We start from the raw sequence: 26,172 nt of genomic DNA, 5'->3' as shown, positions 1-26,172 counted from the left end.
TATGAATTCAGTTAATAAAAACTCAGGGAAGGGACCAGAGGAAATTGTTTTCTTCTTTAGGCAGATAAGGGAGCTTCAGAGAACAACTTTATCCTGTGCTTTGGGAGAGACAGAGAATTGGGAGACATGAGGTGGGGAAGGTCAGAGAGACCTTGCAGCTTCTTCATTTCCACATGTCAAAGTGCCATATTTTGGGAATATCTGTTTCTGAGCCCCCAAAATGGAGACAAAGCCTAAATATGTATATTTCACAATATCATACATGCATACCTTTGGTTGCAATCTTTTGCTATTCCCAAATAAAATGTTTTCTTTTAGGAAGCCAGTCTTTCTAAGGCTGACAACCCAAGGTGGTGGCATGGGTTGACTTAAGCCAGGCCTGCACAGTGGTGACCTATGTCACTGCAGGGGCAAGTGGGGTGGGCAAGTGCAGAGCTGTGACATAAGCAGGTGACTTTCCCTATCAGAACTTTCAGTTAAGTCACTTCCATGGAAGAAGAGGCTCTTCTATGAAGAGCCTCTGTAACAGTACTGACTCCATGTTAGAGGAAAACTTGCTTGCTTGAATACAATTATTGCTTTGCTTGAGTCTTTAGATTATTCACTAAAAACAGCCTCAGAAAAAGAGGACCTTCAACAGAGATTTTTTAAAATGTGCCAACCAACAACTCTGGGAATGAATTGGCCGGCCTGACCATACCCACAGAAGGCCACAAAGCATTGACCAAGATGGCAAGGATTAACTGCCCACCAGAGAATGCCCACGTTTCACAAGAATGTTTTCATTATTTTCCCTAATTTCCCTTAAAAACCCCTGATTTAGAAGCATGACTCAGAAAGGTGATCTTTGAACCCTAGTTCACTGCCTTCCCTGGGTTGCTGGCTTCTTGAATAAAGCTAACTTTCCTTTCACCAAAGCTTGTCTCTTGAGTTTTTGCCTTTCAAGCTACAAGTGGCCCAGACCTGAGTTCAGTTACACCTCTGCTAGCAACATCCAGCACCACCAATGAACAAACACTGCCTGCAATAAGCCCCTGTGAACAATAGTTTCTGTTTCAAAATATCTTACATGCACTTACTCTTTTTTACCTTCAAAAGCTTCCTCTTGTCCCAACCCCTCAAATATGCTTATGGTCCACAAAAGCACATGCATCCCAGATTGCAATTCCTTGGCTATTCACAAATAAACTCTTTGTTTTGAGAACTGGTCTCTCTTGCTCATTTTGTTACTGTAGGTAGTTAGGCAGACATGAGCAGGGCAGGAGAGGCCCTCCCCCAAACCAGGAATGTCAAATGATCACCAGGTGATGATCAGGTGGTTGCTAAACTGTTGCTTTAAAATAATTGTTTGCAGCTGGTGCCAGGGAACGCTGTCTCCTAATAGATAACACCTGAAGCTGTTAATCAGCCGCTTCCAAATAAGATCTTAGGAGTTGAGTGAGTGGGGTCAAGCATGAGCACTAAGAGGCAAAATGGCAGAGTTTAACTGGTGTATGACCTTCCTCTAGGAACACTCAACTGGTAAGGGAAGAATGCCTCAGATAAGCATGCATACAACTCCAGTAAACACACTGTGCATGTGGCCCCTCCCAAGTGCTGGCAGGCCACTGAGCATGTAGACCGCCCACCCTAAGGGAAGAATCAGGGGAGAAGAGATGCAAGATCTCAGAAACATGCCAATGTATAAGACCCCAAGTCAAAGGTCAAATCGTGCACCTGAATCTCTCAAGTTGCCCTCATGGTCCTCTTCCAAGTGTACTTTACTTCCTTTCGTTCCTGCTCTAGAACTTTTTAATAATAAACTTTCATTCCTGCTCTAAAATTTGCCTTGGTGTGTCAAGAATTCAGGTTGGTGCAGACCCATACAGATTCACCACTGCTAACAATTTCAGGTTGACACAGAAAGGAGGAGCTTTTCCCAGATCAGCAACCTCTGGAACCATATGCAGTACCCACCTGAGTCCATTGCACTCTCAGCTTCCACGAGTAATCTTTATTCTGTGTGGTTTAGTTCTATCTTGGATTCAAACTCCCTCCTTTTGGTTGAACTCTCTGACTTTATTCAGGATTTGTTTCTATTGACACTGCGTCCTTTCTTGTGTGTTCTGCACTGGAAAAGCCTATCCTATGCAAACCTACCTGCAAAAGGCCGGGGGAGCTGAGAGGCTGAAGAAAGAGGCTGACAAATCTGAAATCTCAGAAAAAAAAATTTGATAGAGACTTATGGACAAAAGCTATGACTCAGGCAGCCTGCAGATGGTGGATCCCTTCTCTGTTACCCCCTAGACCCAGGCCTTTATAAGGAAGGAATATGTAGGGCAATTGAAGTCAACCCCGCAGGGAAAGACAAGAATTTTCCAAAAGGCAGGATTTATGGTCACGTTTATGATAATGTGAAGGGATTGTTTTGGCCTATAGCAGGATGTGCAGTGAGTCCACACTCCTACAAGTCCCAGGACTGGGGTTAATCAGAAGTGAGCATGGAAGACTAGCATCCAAGATGGAGTTGCTTTAGCCTGCACATGGCGAGTATTCTTTTGGTTTCATTTTTGGCTGCTTGCATGCAAATTAGACCTTTTCCCCTTGTTTTCATTGTTTCTAAACATCGTTTGAGAGCAAAATAACACAACATTGTTGGACACGGTTGAACACTTAAGAGCCACTGGGGTGCTCACCACCATTTTATAACAGATTCGAGTCTCCAAAGTCAAAGACTCCTTTGAAAGGACAGACTGGTCACAGACAGGCAACATTACCACTGGGGGCCTACCAGTTTCAAGAAAATTGCTGTGTAACAAGGGCTCCGTGGTCACAGGTCAGACAACTTAGGGCAAAGGCCATCCACCAAGCAAAACAAGTATCCTGTGAAAGGCATAATTGTGAAAGCAGAACACTTTGTTCAAGAGTTTTAGTTTCCTCAAAGGACCAATAGGATTTTCTTTTTGCTTTTGAGAGATTAAGAAAGAGAATGGGATTCCCAAATTCTAAAACATGCAGGGCAACCCTCCTTTAGGACCCCAGCCAGCTCCATGTCCAGACATTCAGGCTCACCCTTGTGCACCCTTTTAAACCAATGGGCATATTACACCAAGGATAATTTGGAGCTCCAATGGCCATTTGCAGATCAAAGTTCTGAAGCTTACTTTTCTGAGAACTAAATTAGGAGACCATGGCTATAGGGTCAGTCTGAATGGGAGACATATTACAATTGGCATCTTGAGGCTTCAAAGCACATTCAGGACTCAAAAATTACCTCTATACAAAACACTGTCTCAAAGCCAGTTGAGGCAAGTAAACAATTAAAAGAGGCCAAAAAAAAAAAAAAAAAAAAAAAGCCCTTAGAGGACCAGACTCTCTCCTCCCTGGAACCTCCTCCTCCCCTTCCTACAGCCCTTCCTATGAGCACTGATGACCCAGCTAAATCCCAAGTCTCCTATGTTCCTTTGACCAAGGCTTGGACTAAGGCTGAACTCGGAGCCATTGCCAAGGAATTCCCAAAAGTCACTGAAGACTGTAACTCATTTGCTGATGAATTCAACATGGTAATCCAGGCCTATCAGCCTGGCTTCCCCAATCTATACCAGCTGCTTCATACACTTGTTGATGAAGGCTAAGCCCAACATTGGATGGCTAAAGCTAACTGGACCGCACCTGAACTAGACAAACGCCCCAATACTGGGAACAAGCTCACAATCTAAAGACCCACAGAGCTATCCTTAAGTTTTCCTTAAAGCCATAGACTGGAACAAGATTCAGCTTGTACCCAAAACCAAATGAACCAGTTCAGAATTATTACAGTTGACTCCGCATCATCTTTAAGGACAATTCTGGACTTCTGTAAATGTTTATTCTACCTGAGTAGACTTTAATTCTATGTTTGTGAATGGCCTAACTTGAGAGCTTTCCCAACTTGTTAAAATAACCCACATGGAATGGGGAGCCATGTCCACTCCACATTTAGTAAGGTTGGCCAATCAGCCCCATGAGGATACCAATAAAAAGAAAATTATCAGAATCCTCAACCACCAGCTGCAACAAACGGAAGCCCCCAAACAAAATCCTCCTGGCCCCTACCATTATTATAAAAAACTGGACACTGGAAGAGAGGTTGCTATAAGTTAAAGAGAGTTAAATGACCCCTCCCTCAAAACCCTCAAGGTATATGTTCCTTTATTAAGCCATTCTTGAATTGCTATAAATACCCAAGACTGGGTGATTTGTAAGAAAAAAAAGAATTAATTGGCTCACAGTTCTGCAGGCTGTGCAAGAAACATGCAGCATCTGCTTCTGGAGAGGACTCAGGAAGCTTCCAATCATGGCGGAAGGTGAAGCAGGAGCAAGAGAGAATGGGGGAGGTGCCACACACTTTTAAACAACCAGATCTCTCGAGAACTCACTCGCTATCATGAGGACTGCACCTGCACCAAGAGGATGGTGCTAAACCATTCATGAGCAATCCACCCCTGTGATCCAATTACCTCCCACCAGGCCCCACCTCAAATACTAGATAGAGATTGCAATTCCTTCCTTCCTTCCTTCCTTTCTTCCATTCTTCCTTTCTTTCTCCTTCCTTCCTTCTTTCTTTCCTTCTTTCTCTCTTGATGGGGCCTCACTCTGTTACTCCCTTCCTTCCTTCCTTCCTTTCTTCTTTTCTTCCCTTCCTTCCTTCCTTTTCTTTCTTTCTTTTCCTTCCTTCCTTCTTTCCTTCCTTCTTTCTTTTCTTTCTTTCTTTTTTCTTTCCTTCTTTCTCTCTTGATGGGGCCTCACTCTGTTACTCAGGTTGGAATGTGGTGGCAAAATCTCAGCTCACTGCAACCTCTGCCTCCCACGCTCAAGAATTCTTTCCACCTCAGCCTCCTGAGTAGCTGGGACCACATCGCCATGCCCGGCTAATTTTTTTGTATTTTTGGTAGAGACAGGGTTTTGCCATGTTGCCCAGGCTGGTCTCGAACTCCTGAGCCCAGGCAATCAACCTGCCTCAGCCTTCCAGAGTCTTGGGATTACAGGTATGAGACACTGCCCCCAGCCTGGGGATTACAATTCAACATGAAATTGGGGCAGGACATTAAAACCATATCAACTCCTAATAATGGGACTCCAACAAATTGTAGGGATTCTTCTCATCCTTCCCCACAACAATGTTAGGGAAATAACTCTTAAGATCAAGAATGAGGTCCTAACTGTCCTTATAGTTACTGGAGCCACATTTCCAGGGCTCAACTCCACTAACCTCAACCAGCCTCTGCTTTGGAGTAAATACAAATAGTTTTGAATCTATAACAAACCTCAAGATGTCTTTGTAGTCTTATCTATCCTTTTCTGCCTCAGTCTCTTACAGGATTTCCTTTGTTCTTAGTAATTCAGCTCCTGTCCACATTCTTGGCCAACACTTTTTTAAAAAAATCTTTTTTATATTAAGAGAGATGGGTTTTTGCCATGTTGGCCAGGCTGGTCTTGAACTCCTAGCCTCAAGTGATTTGCCTGTCTTGGCCTCCCAAAGTGCTGGGATTACAGGCATGAGCCAGAGTGCCTGGCCTGCAAACAAACATCATGCAGGACTTTCTTTCTCCCAAAACGGGAAAATAATTTTGGGATTTGACAAACCAGGTCAAACTGACTCAATCCTGCAACTTCCTGACTCTTTAAATACCTCAAAGAAGGAAGATCTATTGGTCATAAAATCCATCACTGCAGATTATAAGGCACAAGGTCTTGTAATGTCATGTACCACAGTTGTTTAACACTCCAATTGCGCCAGTAAAGAAACTTAATGGTTGTGAGTAGAGATTTGTTCAAGACCTTTGTGCAATAAACAATATGGTTGCACCTCACCACTCAGTTGTCTCAAACCCCCATACTTTGCTGACCTCAATTCCAACTGATGGTAGTTCTTCACTGCAATTGATCTGTGCAGTGCCTTCTTTAACATCTGGTCAGCCAGGCCAGTCAAGGCCTTTTGCTTTCACTTGGGAAGGCCAACAGTGTACCTGGACGGTCATGCCCAATGTTTCACTGAGAGCCGTTCTTACTTTCCAAATTCTTTTTTTTTTTTTTTTGAGATGGAGAGTCTGGCTCTGTTGCCCCGGCTGGAGTGCAGTGGTGCAATCTCGGCTCACTGCAAGCTCCGCCTCCCAGGTTCATGCCATTCTCCTGCCTCAGCCTCCCGAGTAGCTGGGACTACAGGCACCCACCACTATGCCTGGCTAATTTTTTGTATTTTTAGTAGAGACTGGGTTTCACCATGTTAGCCAGGATGGTCTTGATCTCCTGACCTTGTGATTTGCCTGCCTTGGCCTCCCAAAGTGCTGGGATTACAGGCATGAGCCACCGCACCTGGCCCTTACTTTCCAAATTCTAAAGGCCAACCTGAAGGATGTCACTTTCCTCATGGGTCCACTCTACTGCAATATGTGGATGACCTCCACTGTTCTCCCTCACAGGCAGCATGTGAGGAAGACAGTGTACACTTGTTAAAACTCCTAGCTGGTAAAGGCCATTAAGTTTCTAAAGAAAAATTACAACTGTTAAAAACCCAGGAAAAATATTTAGGCCACCTAATTTCAGAAAGTGGACCACACTCAGACCCAGACTGCATACAAGAAATTTTATAATTCCCTATAATCTCTATAATTCCCTATAAATCTAGAACTGAGCACCAGCTTTGTGGATTTCTCGGGTTTGCTGGATCCCCAGGTCTTCTCTTCTGGCCCAGCACCTCTGCTAAAACCAGTAAACCGGACCCCATTGTTTGGGAAGACCCAGAAGATGTGGCTTTTGACAAGCTAAACAGGGAATTTTATTAAATTCCCCAGCCTTGGGACACCCTAATTATCAACTGCTATGGTTTGAATGTTTGTCTCCTTCAAAATTCATGTTGAAACTTAATCTTCAATACAGCAGTATTGAGAAGTATCGCCTTTAGGAGGTGATTAGATCATAAAGGTTCTGCTCTCATGAATGGGTTAATCCATTCATGGATTTGGGGATTGATGGGTTAATGGATTACTGAGCTATCCTGGGAGTGAGACTTCTGTCTTCATAAGAGGAAGAGAGACCACCCCCCTCACCATATGATGTCCCTAGCCACCTCCCTTAGGACTCTGCAGGGAGTCCCCACCAGCAAGAAGGCCCTCACCAGATATGCCCCCTTGACTTTGGACTTCCCAGCCTCCAGAACTGTGAGAAATAAATTATTTATCTTTATAAATTACCCAGTCTCAGGTATTCAGTCACATCAACAGGAGACTAAGGCAACTCCTCTTCTTCACTTGATCTTAGTCAAAAGGCCGAGAAGCGACACAACCCCCAATTCTTCCTTTCTGTACATGAAAAAGAAGGAAGCACCCTGGCAGTTTTAACTGAAAAGCATGCAGCTGGCCATGGTTGGGGGGCTGAGGTGGGAGGATCACTTAAGACAGGAGTCTGGGACTAGGCTTAGCAACATAACGAGACCCCCCCCCGCACAAAAAAAATAAATATTAGCCAGGCATAGTAGCACACCTATAGTTCCATGTACTTGGGAGGCTGAGGTGGGAGGATCACTTGAACCCAGGAGTTGAAGGCTGCAGTGACCTATGATCACACCACTGCACTCCAGCCTGAGTGACAGAGTGAAACCATGTCTCTGAAGAAAATTTAAATTGAAAATTTTTTAAAAGCACGAAAATCAGCATATTCCCATATGATACTACAGTGAACAGTGGCACCTAGGAGCTTGCAGATCTCCTTGTCTGAGGGCTATCCCTGCCACCACCCTGTGGGTCAAATCCACCAAAGAAGTCGTCAGGGGATCTCCTTGGACCATTTTTGTGCCACATTTTCTTCTAGCCACCTCACCTTTTATGAGATCCTTCTGTTAACCACTCCCCATAGTACTTTCTCTTGCTGTAATAAACTTAATCCCGCCACTCTCCTTCCTCTCTACTCTGGGATGAGATGCCACAAGACTGATTTTAGTGGATCATCTTTTTTTTTTTTTTTTAGACGGAGTCTTGCTCTGTTGCCCAGGCTGGAGTGCAGTGGCGCAATCTCGGCTCACTGAAAGCTCCGCCTCCCAGGTTCACGCCATTCTCCTGCCTCAGCCTCCCAAGTAGCTGGGACCACAGGCGCCCACCACCACGCCCGGCTAATTTTTTTGTATTTTTAGTAGAGACTGGGTTCACCGTGTTAGCTAGGATGGTCTCAATCTCCTGATCTCGTGATTCGCCTGCCTCGGCCTCCCGAAGTGCTGGGATTACAGGCGTGAGCCAACGCGCCCGGCCAGTGGATCATCTTTTGATTCCCCGAAAGGATTTACAGAAAACTCCCCTGGACTATGTGAAGCTATCCTGGTTCACAGATGGCTCATACTTGCAGGATGATCGCGGTGAATATCCTGCAGGTTATGCTACGCCCACTTGCTTTGAGGTTGGGAAAGCAGCCTCTTGGCCTTCAGCCACTTGAGCCCAGCAGGTGGAGCTATTTGCCCTCACTGGAGCCTGCCTTCTCGCTAAGGGGAAATCTGCTAACCTTTATACAGATAGCAGGTAAGTATTTGGAGTTGCTCATGATTTTGGAATGTTGTGGAAACAGGTTTCCTCACTTTCAATAATGAACCTTATGATTTATTATATGCAATACAAATACCTGCTGCTGTGGCCATGATAAAGGTTCCAGGCCATTTGAAACTAGACTCCGTGGAGGCTAGAGGATACTACCTTGCTGAGAATGTTGCTAAGAATGCTGCCCTTAAGAGTCCTACTGATCAATTCTCTGTCATGGAGTTATCCAGCTGGAAAGATTTCCAAAGGATGATCTTAGAACCATGACTAAAGATGAACATTATCGAGCACCAGAGGCCAAAAAAACCACAACGGGAAAAATACAGACTGATGGTTCAGTGATAGAGAGGAACTCTGGTGTGGACCAAGTAAAAGGCCTGTCCTTTTACTTTTACTTTTACCTGTACTTTTACTTTTCTCCATGAAATTTCTGTTAAGTATTGTGCATGAATTGAGCCATGGGGCTATGGAAAAGAGGATCACCTTTATGAAACAGTACTGGTGGGGCCATGTCAATGGACTTGCTAAAAAGGGCTTACCTGACCTGCCAGACCTGCTTTGAAATCAATCCTGGAAAGCCAGTGTGAACAGCCCTTGGCCATTCTGACCTGCCTAATGGGCCACTCAGGGTTTGGCAGATGGACTTTATCCATACACTTTCTTCACATGGGTATAAATATGTCTTAAGTAAGTTAGCATACTGAAACATTAATTAGTAAGCATAAGCTTAAACTTTGGCATCGTGTTCTTACATGGTATAGAGAAGCTAAGTGTATTTAGGTCTAGTAACATGAAATATTGTTTCCAGAAATTATGAAATGGTGAATGCTGATATAAGTTCACCACAATGCTTGCTAGTATTCTAGAAATTAAGATTCTAACAGTTAAAAGTTGTAATAACATATGGGATTAAACTACTAGAAAGAAAACAACTCTCTGCAAGGAAAAAAAAGATGTGTTTGATAAGAAAAGATATGAAGAACACACTTTTGTTTAACAAAGGGGTTATAAATGGTTTGTGGAAATTTTGTGTTATCAAACCTGACTGAAACTGAATGGATTTATTTGAATGGTTTTATTAAAATTAGCTTTAGCATTAATAGTACACTGGTGCAAAAGTAGTATTTGCTCTTTGTTAAGATGACAAAGTTTTCTTGGAGTATTGGTCTGAGAATGTGAAGGATTCTTTTTCCTTTCAATTGGTGTAGGAAAAAAAGATTCTGTGTTTCATCAAGATAATTTTTTGTGCTTTGGCTTTTATTAGGTCTTTATTTTTTATTTTTATTTAGTTATTTATTTTTGAGACAATGTCTGGCTCTATTGCCCAGGCTGGAGTGCAGTGGCACCATCTTGGCTCACTGCAACCTCTGCCACCTGGGCTCATGCCATCTTCCCACCTCAGCCTCTCAAGTAGCTGGGACTACAGGTGCACACCACCAGGCCCAGCTAATTTTTGTATTTTTTGTCAAGACAAGGTTTTGCCATGTTGCCCAGGCTGGTCTCAAACTCGTGAACTCAAGCAATCCACCTGCCTCAGCCTCCCAAAATGCTGAGATTACAGGTGTGAGTCACCATGCCCAGCCTGGGTCTTTGATTATTTAAGTGAGTCTTCACAATGTTAAAATACCTATGTTTTTGTTGACAACTCTGTAACCTATATTTGCCTTTTTAAGTATTTTAATTATTACTCTGGTTAAATCAATGATTGTTATTCCACAGTGACCTGAGATCCTATTTTAATCAAGTGTTTTAAACCTTTTTACATTTTGACAAATTTCCCAAAATCCAATTCTAAATTAAGTTTTGAGTCAAGCTAATTTTGGGAAATTCCAGAAGGCCTCTGGAACATCCAAAAGAGATATATCAAACCAATTATTTTCATTTGGCATGTTAAATTATATGGGGGCCAGGCACAGTGGCTCACACCTGTAATTCCAGCACTTTGAGAGGCCACAGTAGATGGATCTCTTGAGCTCAGGAGTTCAAGACCAGCCTGGGCAACATGGTGAAACCCCATCTCTACCAAAAAACAAAAAATTAGCCAGGCATGGTGGCACGCACCTGTGGTCCCAGCTACTGAGGTGGGAGGATCGCTTGAGCGCAGGAGGTGGAGGTTGCAGTGAGCCAAGATCGCACCACTGTACTCTGTCACCCAGAGTACAGATTGGGTGGCACTGGGTGTCAGAGCCAGACTCTGTCTCAAAACAAAACAAAACTATATGGGAAGCATTGTCAAATAACTGATGCTAAGCCATCTTTGAATTATTTTTGTATGGACGTGTTATTAATATGTGTTTCATAAATTGTATAAAATTCCTAAAACTCTGGTATGTTAGCCATGATTTGGGTTATTTTGTTAAATCATTGTATGCCACAGAAATAACTAAATTTTCCTGTCAACTGAGACATTATTATTAGGCACTCTCATCAGATCTTTACCCATGGCCATTTAAAGTCTGGTTGTTCACAGTTAATTGGTTTATACTCATGCTTTTCTAAAAGTGTTTTGCAAGCAACTATAATCCTAAAGTGGTTGTGTCTTCAAGGAGATGCATGGAAACCTTGGTGCTTTGGGAAAAATTCTCTCAAATCGGATTTTTTCCTTTGTTCTCACACTGCCATGACAATCAACACAGAAGACTTCTGTGATGAAAGGTGTAGGGCTTTTCCCCACACACCAGGCAGTGGACACCAGCGAGGTGTCCTCCAATTCAATTCTAACACTATCTACCTGGAGACAGTGTCAGATTCCACAGGCTCGGGGCTCAGTCCCCAAGACTGCCCCCGACATTCTCAGACACCAGTTGCAAGTCCAGGTCTCGGGAACGTCTGACCAACTGGCTTCAAGTTGGGGGTGCCACAACCCTCTCTTTGGGTTTTATTAATTTGCTAGAGTGGCTCACGGAACTCAGGGAAACATGTTTTCTTGTTTTGTTTTGTTTTGTTTTTTGTTTTTGTTTTTGTTTTGAGACAGAGTCTTGCTCCATTGCCCAGGCTGGAGTGCAGTGGCATGATCTCAGCTCACTGCAACCTCCACCTCCCAGGTTCAAGCATTTCTCCTGCTTCAGCCTCCTGAGTAGCTGGGATCACAGGCGCCCGCCACCATGCCCAGCTAGCTTTTGTATTTTTAGTAGACACGAGGTTTTGCCATGTTGGCCAGGCTGGTCTTGAACGCCTGACCTGAGGTGATCTGCCTGCCTTGGCCTCCCAAAGTGCTGGGATTACAGGCTTGAGCCACCGTGCCCAGCCAATTTTTTTTTTTTTTAACTTGAAACACAAACGCTTTATTTAAAGACACATCTCAATTCCTGTGTGGCAGGCCAAGAATAAAATAAAGGAGAACGCAGCACACCATTCCCACTGGTCAAGTGGTCGAACCCGACATCCAAGACCCAGCGAGCAGCCAAGCTCAGTGCAACCTCCCGACCTCTGGCTCTGACTGCAACAGGGTGAGCACATCGCCCTCGCACACGGGGCCTTTTACATTGTGGATGATGGAGCGGGCCTTTTACATTGTGGATGATGGAGCGGCTCGTATCCTCCATAAATTTCATGCACACCTGAGAGCACTGTCCCTTAGAGCCGGTTCTGCCCAGAACCTTGGTGACCCTGGCCAGCTTGATAGGCTGCATGTGGCTGGTGTCCATGACGGCAGCGCGGCGGTAGTTGGTGAAGATAATCCTTATGTTTGCTGGTTTATTAAGAAGGGTATTTTTAAGGATACAAATCAACAGCCAGATGAAGAGACGCATAGGGCGAGGTCTGGAAGGGTCCTAAGCGCAGGAGCTTCTGTCCTCATGGAGTTGGGGTGCAACACCCTCCCAGCCTGTGGATGAGTTCTTCACCTTTCTCTCAGCCTCCACATGTTCAGCTCTCTGGATGCCCCCCAAACCCTGTCCTGTGGGCCTTCTATACTTTATTGGCTGTCCATGATAGAAGCATGGACAACTGTGTCAAAATATGATTGGATAAAAATAAAGTCTGATCTAAACGTAGCAAGACCTGTCCACGTCCTTCCTCCAGAGTATGGGGAAGGACCCTTTCTGGAATGAGGGTCTTTTAATCCACAATCAGATTAGAGTCCTGCCTTGGACAAGTGAAAGAGAAGGTCGGAGATATTCTGTCTCCTGAGACCCAAAGCACCCAACATCATAACAAAAGACTGTAACAATGGTTCTGGGAACTATGATCTAGGAACTGTGGACAACAACTCTATATCAGGACACCACAGATGGAAAAGACTCTGACAAGTACAGATTTCTGATCATTTTAATATCATACCATTGGGCTGGGTAAGAATTTCTAGAACTCTAAGGGAAAAACTAGACTCACCAAATTGCTAACCCAACATCAAGCAGGACAAAAATTAATCACATGAGACTAAATGGACTGATGAATTATGGGTTTCCACGTCTTTTTAAAATTCAAAAATATTGCTGGTTCGTTTTTCAGATTTAAGGAAATCTTTTCTTTTAGGCTATCTATAGCTTAAGGCAATTTGGTAACTTATACCTTTGTGAACAAAAATGGAGACATTGCTTTTTTCTCCCTACCTGATCCTTCCAGAATTTAGAAACTACTCATGAGGATTCTTATTTTTATGACAAAATAATTATTTGTATATGTTCAATAGAATCTGCTCTTGGCTGGGCATCTCAGCCTCCCAAAAGTGAGGGATTAATCCCAGCACTTTGGGAGGCTGAGATGGGAGGGACGATCACTTGACGCTAGAAGGTTGAGGCTGTAGGGAGCTATTATTGTACCACTGTGCTCCAGCCTGGGCAACAGAGTGAGGCCCTGACAGAAGAAGGGGAAGAAAGAAGAAAGAAGAGGAAGAAGGAGGAGGAGAATCTGCCCTCTTTATAACAGGACACAATTGGAAATATTGGTTATATTATGACTGGGATATCGAAATTGAGACTGTAGATACAGACTTTGCCTGCAGTACTTACAGACACATTCTATCTACACTGGCTTCCTAGCACCAAAAGTTTTTTAAAGTTCATTCTGAGATTCCTGATCTAAAGTTCCACCCAAGCAAACTTCAAAAGAGCCTATGTGGTTGATGCTATTCTCACTGAACTTGTCTAAATAAGCAGGGCAAGTTTGATGAGGCTAAACATTTTGCAAACAAATTAGTCTTGATGATTATCTCTGGTAGAAATGAGGGGCAACTGTAAAGAGAAAATGTATGTTTCAGAAGAAAGAACATTATAGTACACTTGTTATTAGATTGTAGCCTTGTTTATTGTTCTAGAGTTTTTATTATCTACCTGCAGAATGGACTGGACCCTGAATTCTTCTTGTTTCCTCCAACATATGTTGACAACTCTCCACCTTAAGAACAAAACTACTAAGCTGGACAACTTGATGTAAACATCAAGGGACAAGTCTCATGCCAATGTGTGGACCATACAGAGTTCACCAAACCATCTGTTGTCATAACCAGAGACAGTCATATTACAAATCAGGACCAGAAGTTGACAATTTTACATTGTGAAACTTTTCCCCAGATATCCAAACAAGACTAGCCTCTTGCCCCTCTCAATTTTTCTTTGCTCATGCCTACCTCTTTCACTTGGCAGGCTAATGCTGTAGTTAGAATTTCACACTAGTAGCTTCTGTGTGTTACCTGATAAATATATTGTGTCTGTCAGGCCAGACTCTCATCTTTATGACCCAACAGATCCTTTAGTTTGCTTAGTGGGTAAGTTTGGCAACATCCCTGATGCAACTGTTTGGCATCAAAGCAAACCAGACCCACTTTTTCTCACTCCCTGCCTTAATTTTACATAGATTACCTACTAGCTGAACAGGGAGGGGTCTGTGTGGTTTCTGACACATCTTGTTGCACATGGGTAAATATATCAGGTATTGTAGACTCAGTTGCAAAAAATTAACAAACAGGCTACTTGGTTAAAATGGGTAGACTCCCTATCTGGCTTATTGTTTGATCTATTCAGTTTTCGTTGGTTGGGTTCACGGGTACCCTGGCTAAGGAACATACTCCAAACCCTTGGTATTATCCTCCTGACAGTCACAATAGTAGTCTCCCTGGTGCGTTGTACCCTTTCAAATGTTTTAAATGTTTGCATGTGACCATCCATTGAACATCAAATGGTCCCTCTTCAGCTGGAATGACAAAAACTCAAAGAAATGCATGATCATGGCCAGGCGTGGTGGCTCACGCCTGTAATCCCAGCACTTTGGGAGGCCGAGGCAGGCGGATCATGAAGTCAGAAGTTTGAGACCAGCCTGGCCGACATGGTGAAACTCTGTCTCTACTAAAAATACAAAAATTAGCTGGGCATGGTGGTGGGCACCTGTAATCCCAGCTACTCAGGAGGCTGAGGCAGGAGAACTGTTTGAACCCAGGAGGCGGAGGTCACAGTGAGCTTAGATTGTGCTATTGCACTGGGCGACAGGGCGAGACTCCGTCTCAAAAAAAAAAGCATGATCATGAAGACACTGTAACCTATCAATGACGTGTTGAGACCAGAAACCCAAACTGATAGTAACTGAGAGAGGCACTTTTAAGTTTTGGTCAAGCTAGGTGAGAGCCTGATCAAAATGGGTAAAAATTGTTTTTAAAAAATCATGGGAGGCCATTGTTTTGGACTGAGCTCTTGCACTAGGTCCCAATAGACCAGACCAAACCAAAATTAAATCACTTATGTTAAATACCACATAAGAAAATAAATCCCAAAACAGATTAGTTTTTCCTCAGTTGGCATAATAAGGAAGTCCCTTCTGCTCTCTAACCCTTACAAAAGAGTAATCTGAAGTAAGCTAAGGTTACCAATCTGTTATTTTTCTATCTTGTTTCCTCGTTCTCCTCACCTTACAAAACCCATGGTTCTGCTATTGCCCAGGCAGGGGCTTTTTTTTTTTTTTTTTTTTTTTTGAGATGGTCGCGCTCTGTCGCCCAGGCTGGAGAGCAGTGGCACATCTCAGCTCACTGCAAGCTCCGCCTCCTGGGTCCGCGCCATTCTCCTGCCTCAGCCTCCTGAGTAGCTGGGACTACAGGTGCCCGCCACCACGCCCGGCTAATTCAGGCAGGGGCTTTTATTCTATTTTGTAGAATGAAGGCTGCCTCAATTCATGAATCACGAATAAAAGCCAACGAGACCTATGAATACATATGACATAATTTTGCCTCTGACAGTGAACTTCCCCTTTTTTGCCTAAAAAGCTTCTCCTTGCCCACCTCCCCCAATGCAGCACCTATGGTCTGACATAGCACATGTATTCCAGGTTGCAATCCCTTGTCCAACAAACTGTTTTATTAGTAGTATTTTAAAAAAATAGAAATGAGGCTTTGCCATGTTGCCCAGGCTGGTCTCCAACTCCGGGGCAAGCGATCCATCCGCCTTGGCCTCCAAAAGTGCTGGGACTACAGGCATGAGCCATGGTGCCTAGCCCCAACACATTTTTTAAAAGTTGAATTTTTTAAAGTTTTACTTTTTTTCTTGCCCTCCTGCAGTTCACATTCAATACATTTTTTTTTTTTTTTTTTTTGAGACGGAGTCTCATTCTGTCATCTAGGCTGGAGTGCCATGGCTCGATCTCAGCTCACTGCAACCTCCACCCCCCAGGTTCAAGTGATCCTCCTGCCTCAGCCTCCCCAGTAGCTGGAATTACAGGGGCACACCACCACACCCAGCTGATCTTGTATTTTTAGTAGAGACAGAGTTTCACCATGTTGGCCAGGCTGGTCCCGAACTCCTGGCCTCAGGTGATCTGCCTGCCTCGGACTCCCAAAGTGCTGGCATTACAGGTGTGAGCCACTGCACCCGGCCTACAATAAATCTTTTTTAAAAATTTAAAATAATTTTTAGAAATAGAGTCCCATGGCCAGGTGCGGTGGCTCACGCCTGTAATCCCAGCACTTTGGGAGGCCAAGGTTGGTGGATCACCTGAGGTTAGGAGTTCAAGACCAGCCTGGCCAACATGGTGAAACCCCGTCTCTACTAAAAATACAAAAGCTAGCTGGGCGTGGTGGCGGGCGCCTGTAATCCCAGCTACTCAGGAGGCTGAGGCAGGAGAATCGCTTGAACCTAGGAGGCGGAGGTTGCAGTGAGCATGAAGGAAGTCCCTTCATGGAGATGGTGCCATTGAACTCCAACCTGGGTGACAAGAGCGAAACTCCGTCTCAAAAAATTAAAAAAGAAAGAAATAGGGTCTCGCTCTGTCACACAGACTGGAGTGCAGTGACACGAACACCGCTCACTGCAGCCTCGACTTCCCAGGCTCAAGCGACGGTCCCACGTCAGCCTCCCGAGTAGCAAGGACTACAGGCACAAAAAAGTTTTTAAATTTTTTGGTACAGAAGGGGTTTCCCTATGATCCCCAGGCTGGTCTCCAATTCCTGGCCTCAAGCGATCCTCCCGCCTCGGCCTCCCAAAGAGTTGGGATCACGGAGGTGAGCCACGCGCCCGGCCACATTCCCCAATTAATGGTTTTTGGAGAGTGGCCGGTTTGGAACGGGCTGGCGGAGTTGTTCGTTAGTTAGGTCCCTGCAGTGTAGATGGAGGACGGAAACGGCGCTGTGACATAAGCGGGAGAAGGCGGGCTGAGGCAGCGCTGTGACGTACCAGATGAAAGCTGGGCCCGCGCTGCACTGAGGTACTTCTCTGAGGGACACGGCGGGACAAGTACGCCGTGGGCGGAGCCGGCGGGTCATGATGTTAGTTCGCGCTGTGTGGAGGCGGGCCGGCGCGGCGCTGTGACGCAGCGGGAAGAGGCGGGTTGGGAGGGCGGTGTGCTGAACGCCCCTGCGGTCGCGACAGGCCGGCGCAGGTGGAGGCGGGGCCAGCGCGGCACTGAGGTAAGTACTTCCCTAAGGGGCGGGGAGGAACGAGTGAGACATGGGCGGGGCCGGCGCCTCATGACGTCAGTCTCGCGCGCGGGCGGAGGTGGGCTGGTGCGGCGCTGTCACGTAGGTTCAGTGGGCGGAAGAGGTGGCCCCGGATGCTGCGGCGCCCGCTGGCCGGGCTGGCAGCGGCCGCCCTGGGCGGGGCCCCGCCGGACGGTGAGTACGACGAGCGCAGTCGCGAGGGTGACTCGGATCGAGGCGGCAGCGGCCCCTGCGCTTTGCGGTCGCCCAGTCCACGCCGCCCCCGGATCTCCTCCTAGCCGGGACGCCCTGTGCCGCGTTCAGCTGTGGGCCCTCAGAACGGGGGAGCTCTGGAGGGCGGACGGACTGGCTAGGCAGCGGAGCTCGGGTCCCGGAGGGCGGGGCGCTCCTTAGGAGCTGGGCAGGCCGGCAGTTATCGCAGTGTGGAGCTGCTCCTCAGGCGTGTAGGAGCGCTCGGTGTCTTCCCGACAACTGGGCGCGCCGCCAAAGAGAGCAGCTGGGAGTCCCTACCGCTGATCCGGCGCGGTGTGCGCTCCGGTTCCCACCTCACCCTGCAAGCCCGGGGGTTCTGGGCGGATGGAGCCGGCTATTCCGGGGCTCCCAGGATTCTGCCTACTCCGCGGCACGGCGCAGAGACGGGGACTTGGGGAAACAGCAGGCCTTCCCGACGCATGGGTGTGGCATTTGGGGTTCGGATTCTCCCCAAGGCCAGAGTCCGGGTTGGGGTTCTTGAAGCTGCCGTGCTGCCATTCTTGAGCGTCGCCTTGAAAGTATGCCCCAGTAAGGACTGGTGTGCGAAGCAGGTGCCTCAAAGTTGATTTTGACCCTGCATGTGATGGGCCTCGGTTTCGCCTCTGCATGAAAGAAGAGGTCGGTCGTGAGGCCCCGGGCTGGGTCCTGCTCTGCTGTCCTTGGGCTCATGGCCCTTTCCTGTCTCAGGCTTGCTCTGCTCTTTACCTGGGGTTGCTGTCGAGGACCCTGTGCAAGACTCGGCCGGTTTTTCTTTCTCCCTGATGGACAGACCCAAACATAGCCGCGCAGCATCGTGAAGGGCTGGGGCCTTCACGCGTCTGTGGCTGTGGAAGGGCCTGGTTTCCTCAGGAGGTAAAGGAATGTTCCTGTCCCCCGGAGGAAAGAAGGTGAAAACGAAAGCGCCCTGGCTGCTCCTGGTGTGGTCCCATTTAAAACGAGGTTGCTGAAGGCCAGGACGCGTGCTACCCGGATGTGTGCCCAGAAACCCTGCAGCCAAGAGCAGCCGCCTGGACCACCAGCCTCCCCTTCATCCAGCTGGCCCAGCCCAGAGCCCAGGCCCACGTCTGGTGGTTTGTGTCTTACCAGAGGCCAGGCGGGGGCTGACTTCTCTCGGTTCTCAGAAGGTCAAGCCCTCTATTAGCATCTCCTCGAACAGTGGGCCGGGGGCAAGGTGGTGACTCTGTTCAGTCCTTAGGATGGCTGAAAGCCAGAAGGAGGAGATTATGCCGCCAGAGCAGGGAGTGCCTTTCCAGGAAAGCGGCTGCTGGAGCAGCATGGGAGCCCAGCCCAGGGAGCGTTCTGGCAGAGACCATTCCGGAACATGGATCTGCGCCGGCGGCTCCCAGGAGACCTTCCATCTCGGAGCTCCTGTGGAGACCACGTGCCTGGCAGGTCCTTACAGTTGTGGGTTGTGTGGCTTCTTGCCAGGCAGCTGATTGGAGTTTGCGACTGTGGGTTGGTGAGAGTGGAGAACATAGAGTGTTGTTTGCTGGAATGCTTCCTTCTGCCCACAGGAAGACACCTTTGGCACGTGTGTTCTGGTCAGGGCAAAGGCTCCCTGACTTCCACCCCAAGATTGCAGGAGCCATGAGGCCTGGGCCACAGTTTTCTCCCTTGGGTGTGCTCCATGGAAGGTGGTTTTGGTGACCGCCCTGCCACTGGTCTCTCCCCAGGCAGGCAGGCAGCCTGTGCCTCCGCCCTGTCTCCAGCGGTGGTGTGACTGTGCTTCTGCAAGGCCCGCATCCACTCATTGTCTGCCCTCTGCACTCTCTGGCTGGCCAGGGCCCCCAGTAGTCTACTCATTGTGCCCTCACGCTTAGGCAGAGCTGAACTCAGGGAACGCAGGAAGAGCGGAGTGTTGGCCCGCCCAGAGTTCTTGGCTATTGGTGTGTCATGTGTGCCTCGTGCCCTGTGCTGTGCGAGAGTAGGCACAGCTGCACAGACAACGCCCTCGGCCAGGCTGGAGCCTGGACCCCTGCCTGGCAGCAGCTGGGTGAACTGGTGTCTTCTGCCTGCGGGCCCAGCCTCACCTCAGTAGCTTAGCGCTCCCTCAGGAGGGAGGAGGGGAGGCCTGGAAGCCTGGGCTTGGTGGGGTAAGGGTGGTGAGGGGCAGCACCTGTGGAGGAAGCAGGCGGGGTTGGGGCCCACTAGCGTCTGCTGTCTGCTCTGTGCTGGGTTGCATCTGTTGGTGTCTGATCGTTGTCAGGGCCCTGTGGTGAAGAGACACACCTGCCACTTGCTGCTTGTGAGGAAAGGGGGAGATCCCCAACCCAGGAGCCAGAGGTGGGACTCCAGCACCCCCCATTCCTGGGAGTTGGAAGTGAGGCACGAGCTCCCCAATTCCTGGGCGTCGGAGATGGGGTGTGGGGCCGAGGAGGGGATGGCGACCAGGGTCTCATGGTGGTTTGGTGGGATCCTCGGAAGGCGTGGCTCTCCCCCTTCTGAGGACGCAAAAAGTCCCAGAGTTTTTGGTGATTGATGTGCCACGTGTGCCTTGTGCCCTGTGCCGTGTGAATATAGGCACAGCTGTGCAGACAACGCCCTTGGCGAGGCTGGAGCCTGGACCCCTGCCTGGCAGCAGCTGGGTGAACTGGTGTTTTCTGCCTGTGGGCCCAGCTTCACTTCACTAGCTTAGCGCTCCCTCAGGAGGGAGGAGGGGAGGCCTGGTCAGTGGAGGTCACCAGTATGTTTCCTTCTATGTGGGTTTGTAGTCACATAGCATCTAGGTTCAGACCTGAAGAGCTTGGAGCCAGGGGCTGGGGGGAACAGGGCAGGACCAGCCTTGGGGCAGTCCTGTCGGGCCCACCAGTGCCATGCTGGTTGTGCGTTGGCAGGGCAGAGTGACCTTAAGAAGGGCCAGCTCAGTGGAGCAACAGGACAGAAGCTCACATGGGGTCCAGCCTACAGGACCATCTGAGTAGCTCTCCCATATCAGGTCCTTCGAAGCACATGATCTAGCTTTACTTTTTCTCCTTCATATTGGAAAAGTCACCATAATACCATCAAGTCTTAATTTCTGTGATCTCAATGCTTCAAGTAGGTGTGTAGCAATTGCTGGATGTGTCCTGAGAACTGTACCCCTTCCACCCTGGCGAGAAGCAGGGGCTCCAGAAGTTCACACCAGTGGCATGGCTCATTGATTGTGGGAGACTCTGAGGGGCTCCTAGCTAGTGCATTATGGGAACCGGGCTGTGGAGGTTGCAGGGCTCGCTGGCTGGGAGAAGCTGAATGGATGAAGAACCCTGGCCACTGCGGTGCGTGCTGATGGTTGGCTGGCACGTAGAGGAGGTGGCAGGGCTGGGTGAGCAGCAGGAGCCAGGTTAGTGGGGAGGCCCAAGCTAAGCGCAGGGGCAAGTTCTGTGGGTGGGAGAGCCAGGAGGGCATGGGGGGCATGCTGAGATGAAAACGATGTGTGCTTGTGACAAAAAGCCCAGAAGAGGCAGTAAGGGGGGAGGAGTCTATCCCTTATGGAGAGCACGTGGACTTCTGGGTGGGTGTCCTGCAGTTCCCTTCCTCCTGAGTCTTTTTAACTGGGGGTCCGGTGTGTTTGTGATCAATGACATGTATGCGTGTGCATGTGTACCTTTGCGGGTACACATGTGTGGCGTGTGTGCATTTGCTTGGTGTGCGTGCATTTGTGTGCGTGTGTGTGCATGCATGTGTATGTGTTTGTGGTAGGTTTGTGCACACATCCTGCATACCTTTGTGCCTGGGAGTGGCATGTGTGTGGTGGGTGTCCCTGTGCATGATGGAGTTGCAGCCGTGGTGCATTTGTGAGATTACCTCGGTGGCCTAAATTGGGGATTAGGAGGGCATCCTCAGGTCCTTCCCACTGTCTGCTCGTCTGCCCACAGGCGGCTGTGCCCTAAACAGGAGGAGGCCATTCACGCCTCGCCTGAGTTGTGTCCAAGGTGTGCGTGTGGCCAGGGGTCCATCCACTTCCCTCTAGCCCAGCCCCTGAACACAGCTGCAGTGCACCGCCCCACTCCTCAGCTCTGCTCCCCATCGCAACTCGAAGACGCTGCCCTGGCCCTGTGTGTGCAGCTCACGTGGACTGGGAGGGCAGGGCAGGTGCAGGTCTTGGGGCAAGAGCTAGAGCTGTCTTTTCCTTCCTGCACAGCCACAGAGCAGGTGGACGGGGCTGCTTCCCTGCAAGGGCCGAGGGCCAGGCCCCTTGGGGATTTATTCCTGGCTTAGAAGGGCGGGGCCGGAAGCATGCGTGGTGGGGATTAGGGACTCAGCACCCCCAGCTCTCAGTCCAGCAGACAGACCCACCCCAGGCTGACTACAGAGGCTGCACCCCAGCAAACAGGTAGGCCCTGTTCCTGGGGAGGATTCCCACAAGGCAAAGGCCAGCTCCCGGGCCCTCACCTGCCACAAGTGTCCAGGCTAGGATCCTGTTTGCCTTTCCCTTGGGGGCTGGGAGGGAGGCCCTCCAACCCCCTCTGGCATTACCAGCATCACAGATAGGAGTACCAAGTCCGATGAGAAGTTCCTGGAATGGGCGTAGATTCAGCAGATCTTGACAAGACCATATCTGCAGGGCAAGGTACCAGAGGACAGAGGCGGGGACAGGGACACTTCCATTCCAGACCTAGCAGCCCAGCACTCAGCACCATGCATGGGAGCGAACGGCTGGACTCGTGGGTGGGGTGGGGGGTCTCAGGGCAGGCTCCCAGAGGGCTTGGAGGTGACTCCACCAGGTGGGGACGGCAGCTCTCAGGTAGGGTGTGATCAGAGTAGACAGCATTGCTTGCCAGGGACCCCTGGGGAGGCTGACAGGGTCAGTGGGTTTCAGTGGTGGTGGATTTCAGTGGGGGGGGCTTCCCTGCTGAGAACCCAGTAAAGCCAGCCTTCCATTCGTCTCCCGTGTGCCCAGAGCCTGGTCTGAGGGCCGCCCTGTTCATGCTGGGCCTTCCAACGTGACAGAGCTCAGGGGGAAGAACACCCAGGCTCTCAGGAGACTCTGAGGCCAATGTCTCTATCCCTGGGTCAGCCCTTTCCTGCCATGAATTCAGGAAGGCAGAGGCAGCTCAGCAGATGGGGACCAGAGGCCGCACTGCTATCCACAGCCTCTCTTCTCACCCCCAGGCATGTCGGGCCCCAGGCCTGTGGTGCTGAGCGGGCCTTCGGGAGCTGGGAAGAGCACCCTGCTGAAGAGGCTGTTCCAGGAGCACAGCGGCATCTTTGGCTTCAGCGTGTCCCGTGAGTCCAGGGCTCTTGTGGAGGGGTGTGTAGACCTCAAGGCTTCTGAGTAGTCCTAGCACCGTGAGCAGGCCAGGAGCCCGAACCCAACAGGCACACCCACCCTGCAGACTGTCCGAACTCTTGCACACTCCCCCCAACACAGAACCGGAGGTTATTGCACTCCTGCTGTCCTGCGTGCCTGTGTCTCCCTTCCCTGGGGCTGTTGAGTACTGATAACTGGGCTGCAGCGTCTCTTTCTGGGAGAACCCTCACCTTGTAGGCTCCTGCGCCTTTCCAGCGGTGTGCTCCACTGGCTGCCTGCATCCTGGGGCTCAAGTGCTGTCGGGACTGCAAGGGAAATGCTGGGTAGGGCAGTGGGCTTCGAGCAGCCCCCAATGGGTGACAGGTCTCTCTGCTAGATACCACAAGGAACCCGAGGCCCGGCGAGGAGAACGGCAAAGGTGAGTGGGGTGGGGCCCTATGGCTAGAGCACCCCCAGTATGGGCGGGGCTGCTGGGCCCTGCAGCTGTGTTGGCTGTGCTGCCCGTCTCCTGCCCCTATTGATCCCTCATCTGTGAGATGGGTCCTTGCCTCCAAGGGCCGGTGAGCTCAATCAGGGTGTCAGCGCCACAGCGTGGTGTCGCCTTCCTTGGGTACAGTGTGAGAGGCCGGCCAAGGCCTGGGGCTGTCTTCCTCCCACCCTGGAGGCGGCCAAAGTGCTGCCGTCCCCAGCCCTGTCCTGGACTTGGCACTTATCAGCACTTTTGAGCTGTCTTCTGGGGTCCTGGTGAAAAGGGCTACTCTGCCTGCCTGATTCAAGACAAGGGGACCCCCTTCCCAACAGCATCCCCGCCCCTTGCCGTGCAACCCAGTGGTCTCCAGTCACCCCACCACATCGTCCCCTCTGTAACCTGACGGTCTCCAGTTCCCCCACCACCTTCCCCCAGAACCTGTTGGTCTCCAGTCCCCACCCCATCACCACCAACTCCCAACTCCCCGCTGGAACCCAGCAGTCTCGTATCTCCATCAGTGAGGTCAGTGTGAGAAATGGTGTCTGACTCAGGCACTTGGCAGCACTTGAGGGGTCCTCAGACGTCTCCTGCCCGGCAAGGATCTGACAGAAGCAGTCGTGGGCGTGGGAGGGGCCTGTAGGCATGCCTGGGTTGGGGGCGGCTGGCCCTGATGCCCTGGTGCAGGTCCAGTCTGCCCTCTGGACGGCCCCTCCTCTTCCCCAGATTACTACTTTGTAACCAGGGAGGTGATGCAGCGTGACATAGCAGCCGGCGACTTCATCGAGCATGCCGAGTTCTCGGGGAACCTGTATGGCACGAGGTGGGCCACGTGTGGGTGTGGGTGGGCTCCTAGGGTTGCTGTTGGCAACAGGGATCCAGGTAGTGCCTGCTGCCTGCCCGCCATCCACACCACCCGCCCCATGGTTATGAATGTGGCCAGGTGTGTGCCCCGTAGTGGCTCTTTTCATGAGGCTGCTGGGCCCGGTCCTGCCACTGTGCACTGTCCTGGCAGGGTAAAGGGTGCACAGGACACCTCGTGCTCACTACAGGCACCTTGGGGAGTGGGTGGCCTCTGTTCCCTGTAGGTGGGGCAGGGCGTGGGGATAGCAGGTTTGAGGTGCTGTGGGCTGCTGGGTCCAGGCTAGGCCTAGGCTCAGCTGTGGGAGGAGAACGCTGGGCCCGGGAGGGCCTGGGTGTCCCTGAAGCTCCTGTAGGCCTCAGAGAGCCCTGGCACCCCTGCTGACCTGGCACCTCTCCCCAGCAAGGCGGCGGTGCAGGCCGTGCAGGCCATGAACCGCATCTGCGTGCTGGACGTGGACCTGCAGGGTGTGCGGAACATCAAGGCCACCGATCTGCGGCCCATCTACATCTCTGTGCAGCCGCCTTCACTGCATGTGCTGGTGTGTGCTGGGCAGGGTTGGGGGCTGGGGGCCAGGGCATGCCAGGCTCTGATTGCCACCCCCTTTTTAGGAGCAGCGGCTGCGGCGGCGCAACACTGAAACGGAGGAGAGCCTGGCGAAGCGGCTGGCTGCTGCCCAGGCCGACATGGAGAGCAGTGAGTGTGCCATGGGACCACCAGGGCATGCCAGGAGGGGAGTCGGGGTTCTGAGGCCTGTGGCACCAGCGACCCTGTGGGTCCCCAGACCTCCTGACACCTGGAGTCCCTGTGAGGGTCCTTAGACCTCTCAACTACCTCCCAACACCTAGAGTCCCCGTGAGGGTCCCCAGAACCCACCCCCAGTCACCAAGGGTCTCATTGAGGGTCCTCAGATTTCCCTCTGTTACCCAGGGTCTCCGTGAGGGCCCCCAGACCCCCCATCGCCCAGGGTCCCATGAGATGTCCCCAACCTTCTAGCCCCGGGGGTGTCATGTGCATCCTCTTACAGCTGTTGCCTCCCCTCTGGGTCTGACTGCAGCCCACAAGAAGAGGGCATTTAACGTTCTGCTGTGTGTGTAGAGGATAGTGCGGCCCCTAACCAGAGTCCTGATGGGTGCTGGTGTCCAGACCCAAGATCTGGGGCTCCAGAGAGAGCAGGACTGGTGCCTGAGGACCGAGGCCCAGGGGGCGGCCCTTCCCTGCCCTGCACAGGCCTGGCTGGGCTGGAAAGCTGTCCCACAGCTGCAGTGAGGACAGCCACAGGCCAGTGGGCTGCTCTGGGGGTCATGTGGGACCTGGGGTGGGGCTGCATGGGCTCGCTGTGCGCTGACCCCAGGCCCCACCCACAGGCAAGGAGCCTGGCCTGTTTGATGTGGTCATCGTTAATGACAGCCTGGACCAGGCCTACGCAGAGCTGAAGGAGGCGCTCTCTGAGGTGGGCCCATCCTTGTGCTACCTGGGCAAGGCCCAAGGGGAGGCCTGGGGGCCAGGCCTTTGTTGTCCATGAGGCCACTGAGGTCAGATGGGACAGTCCTACCCAAGCACTGGCATGAGACACCGAGGTCCATGGTGGAGGGAGAGCAGGAAGCCCAGCCCTTCCTGGATACCAGCCCTCCCAACTCCCTTTCTTCCTCACTGGCAGGAAATCAAGAAAGCTCAAAGGACCGGCGCCTGAGGCTTGCTCTCTGTTCTCGGCACCCCGGGCCCATACAGGACCAGGGCAGCAGCACTGAGCCGCCCCCTTGGCAGGCAATATGGCAGCTCTGTGCCCTTGGCCAGCATGTGGAGTGGAGGGGATGCTGCCCCTGTGGTTGGAACATCCTGGGGTGACCCCCGACCCAGCCCCACCGGGCTGTCCCCTGTCCCTATCTCTCACTCTGGACCCAGGGCTGACATCCTAATAAAATAACTGTTGGATTAGAAAGTCCATAAATGAGTGGAACGTGG

At 50.3% G+C, this 26,172-nt stretch overlaps 1 protein-coding gene across 27 annotated transcripts; it reads left to right on the top strand.

The window, feature by feature from the left end:
- Positions 1-17,352: 17,352 nt before the first annotated feature.
- GUK1 (guanylate kinase 1) lies at positions 17,353-26,149 on the top strand. Of its 27 annotated transcripts, XM_054467148.1 has the most exons (9): positions 17,578-19,041; positions 21,770-21,961; positions 22,741-22,854; positions 23,256-23,297; positions 24,091-24,168; positions 24,610-24,748; positions 24,819-24,903; positions 25,575-25,660; positions 25,868-26,149. In XM_054467148.1, the coding sequence occupies exons 1-9, from the start codon at positions 18,971-18,973 to the stop codon at positions 25,898-25,900; spliced, it is 840 nt and encodes a 279-aa protein (XP_054323123.1). In that variant the 5' UTR covers positions 17,578-18,970; the 3' UTR covers positions 25,901-26,149. The 27 variants fall into 27 exon arrangements, with proteins under 27 accessions (XP_063527531.1, XP_054323201.1, XP_054323189.1 ...); XM_054467226.2 differs by lacking the exons at positions 17,578-19,041; positions 21,770-21,961 and adding an exon at positions 17,425-17,571 and having other exon boundaries at positions 24,072-24,168; XM_054467214.2 differs by lacking the exons at positions 17,578-19,041; positions 21,770-21,961 and adding an exon at positions 17,425-17,571 and having other exon boundaries at positions 24,033-24,168.
- Positions 26,150-26,172: the final 23 nt, after the last annotated feature.

This window comes from Pongo pygmaeus, chromosome 1 (genome assembly GCF_028885625.2).
Source record: "Pongo pygmaeus isolate AG05252 chromosome 1, NHGRI_mPonPyg2-v2.0_pri, whole genome shotgun sequence".
Classification (NCBI taxonomy): Eukaryota; Metazoa; Chordata; class Mammalia; order Primates; family Hominidae; genus Pongo; species Pongo pygmaeus.
This window is presented reverse-complemented; position numbering and strand designations above follow the sequence as displayed.

What these genes read in the sequence shown, in the direction of transcription:
- GUK1 (XM_054467133.1), top strand. Translation starts at nt 18,971, where the DNA reads ATGGATCTGCGCCGGCGGCTCCCAGGAGACCTTCCATCTCGGAGCTCC. An exon ending in CGCCTTCACTGCATGTGCTG is followed by an intron (nt 24,749 to 24,818) that starts GTGTGTGCTGGG and finishes CCCCCTTTTTAG; the next exon opens with GAGCAGCGGCTGCGGCGGCG. An exon ending in CCAGGCCGACATGGAGAGCA is followed by an intron (nt 24,904 to 25,867) that starts GTGAGTGTGCCA and finishes CCTCACTGGCAG; the next exon opens with GAAATCAAGAAAGCTCAAAG.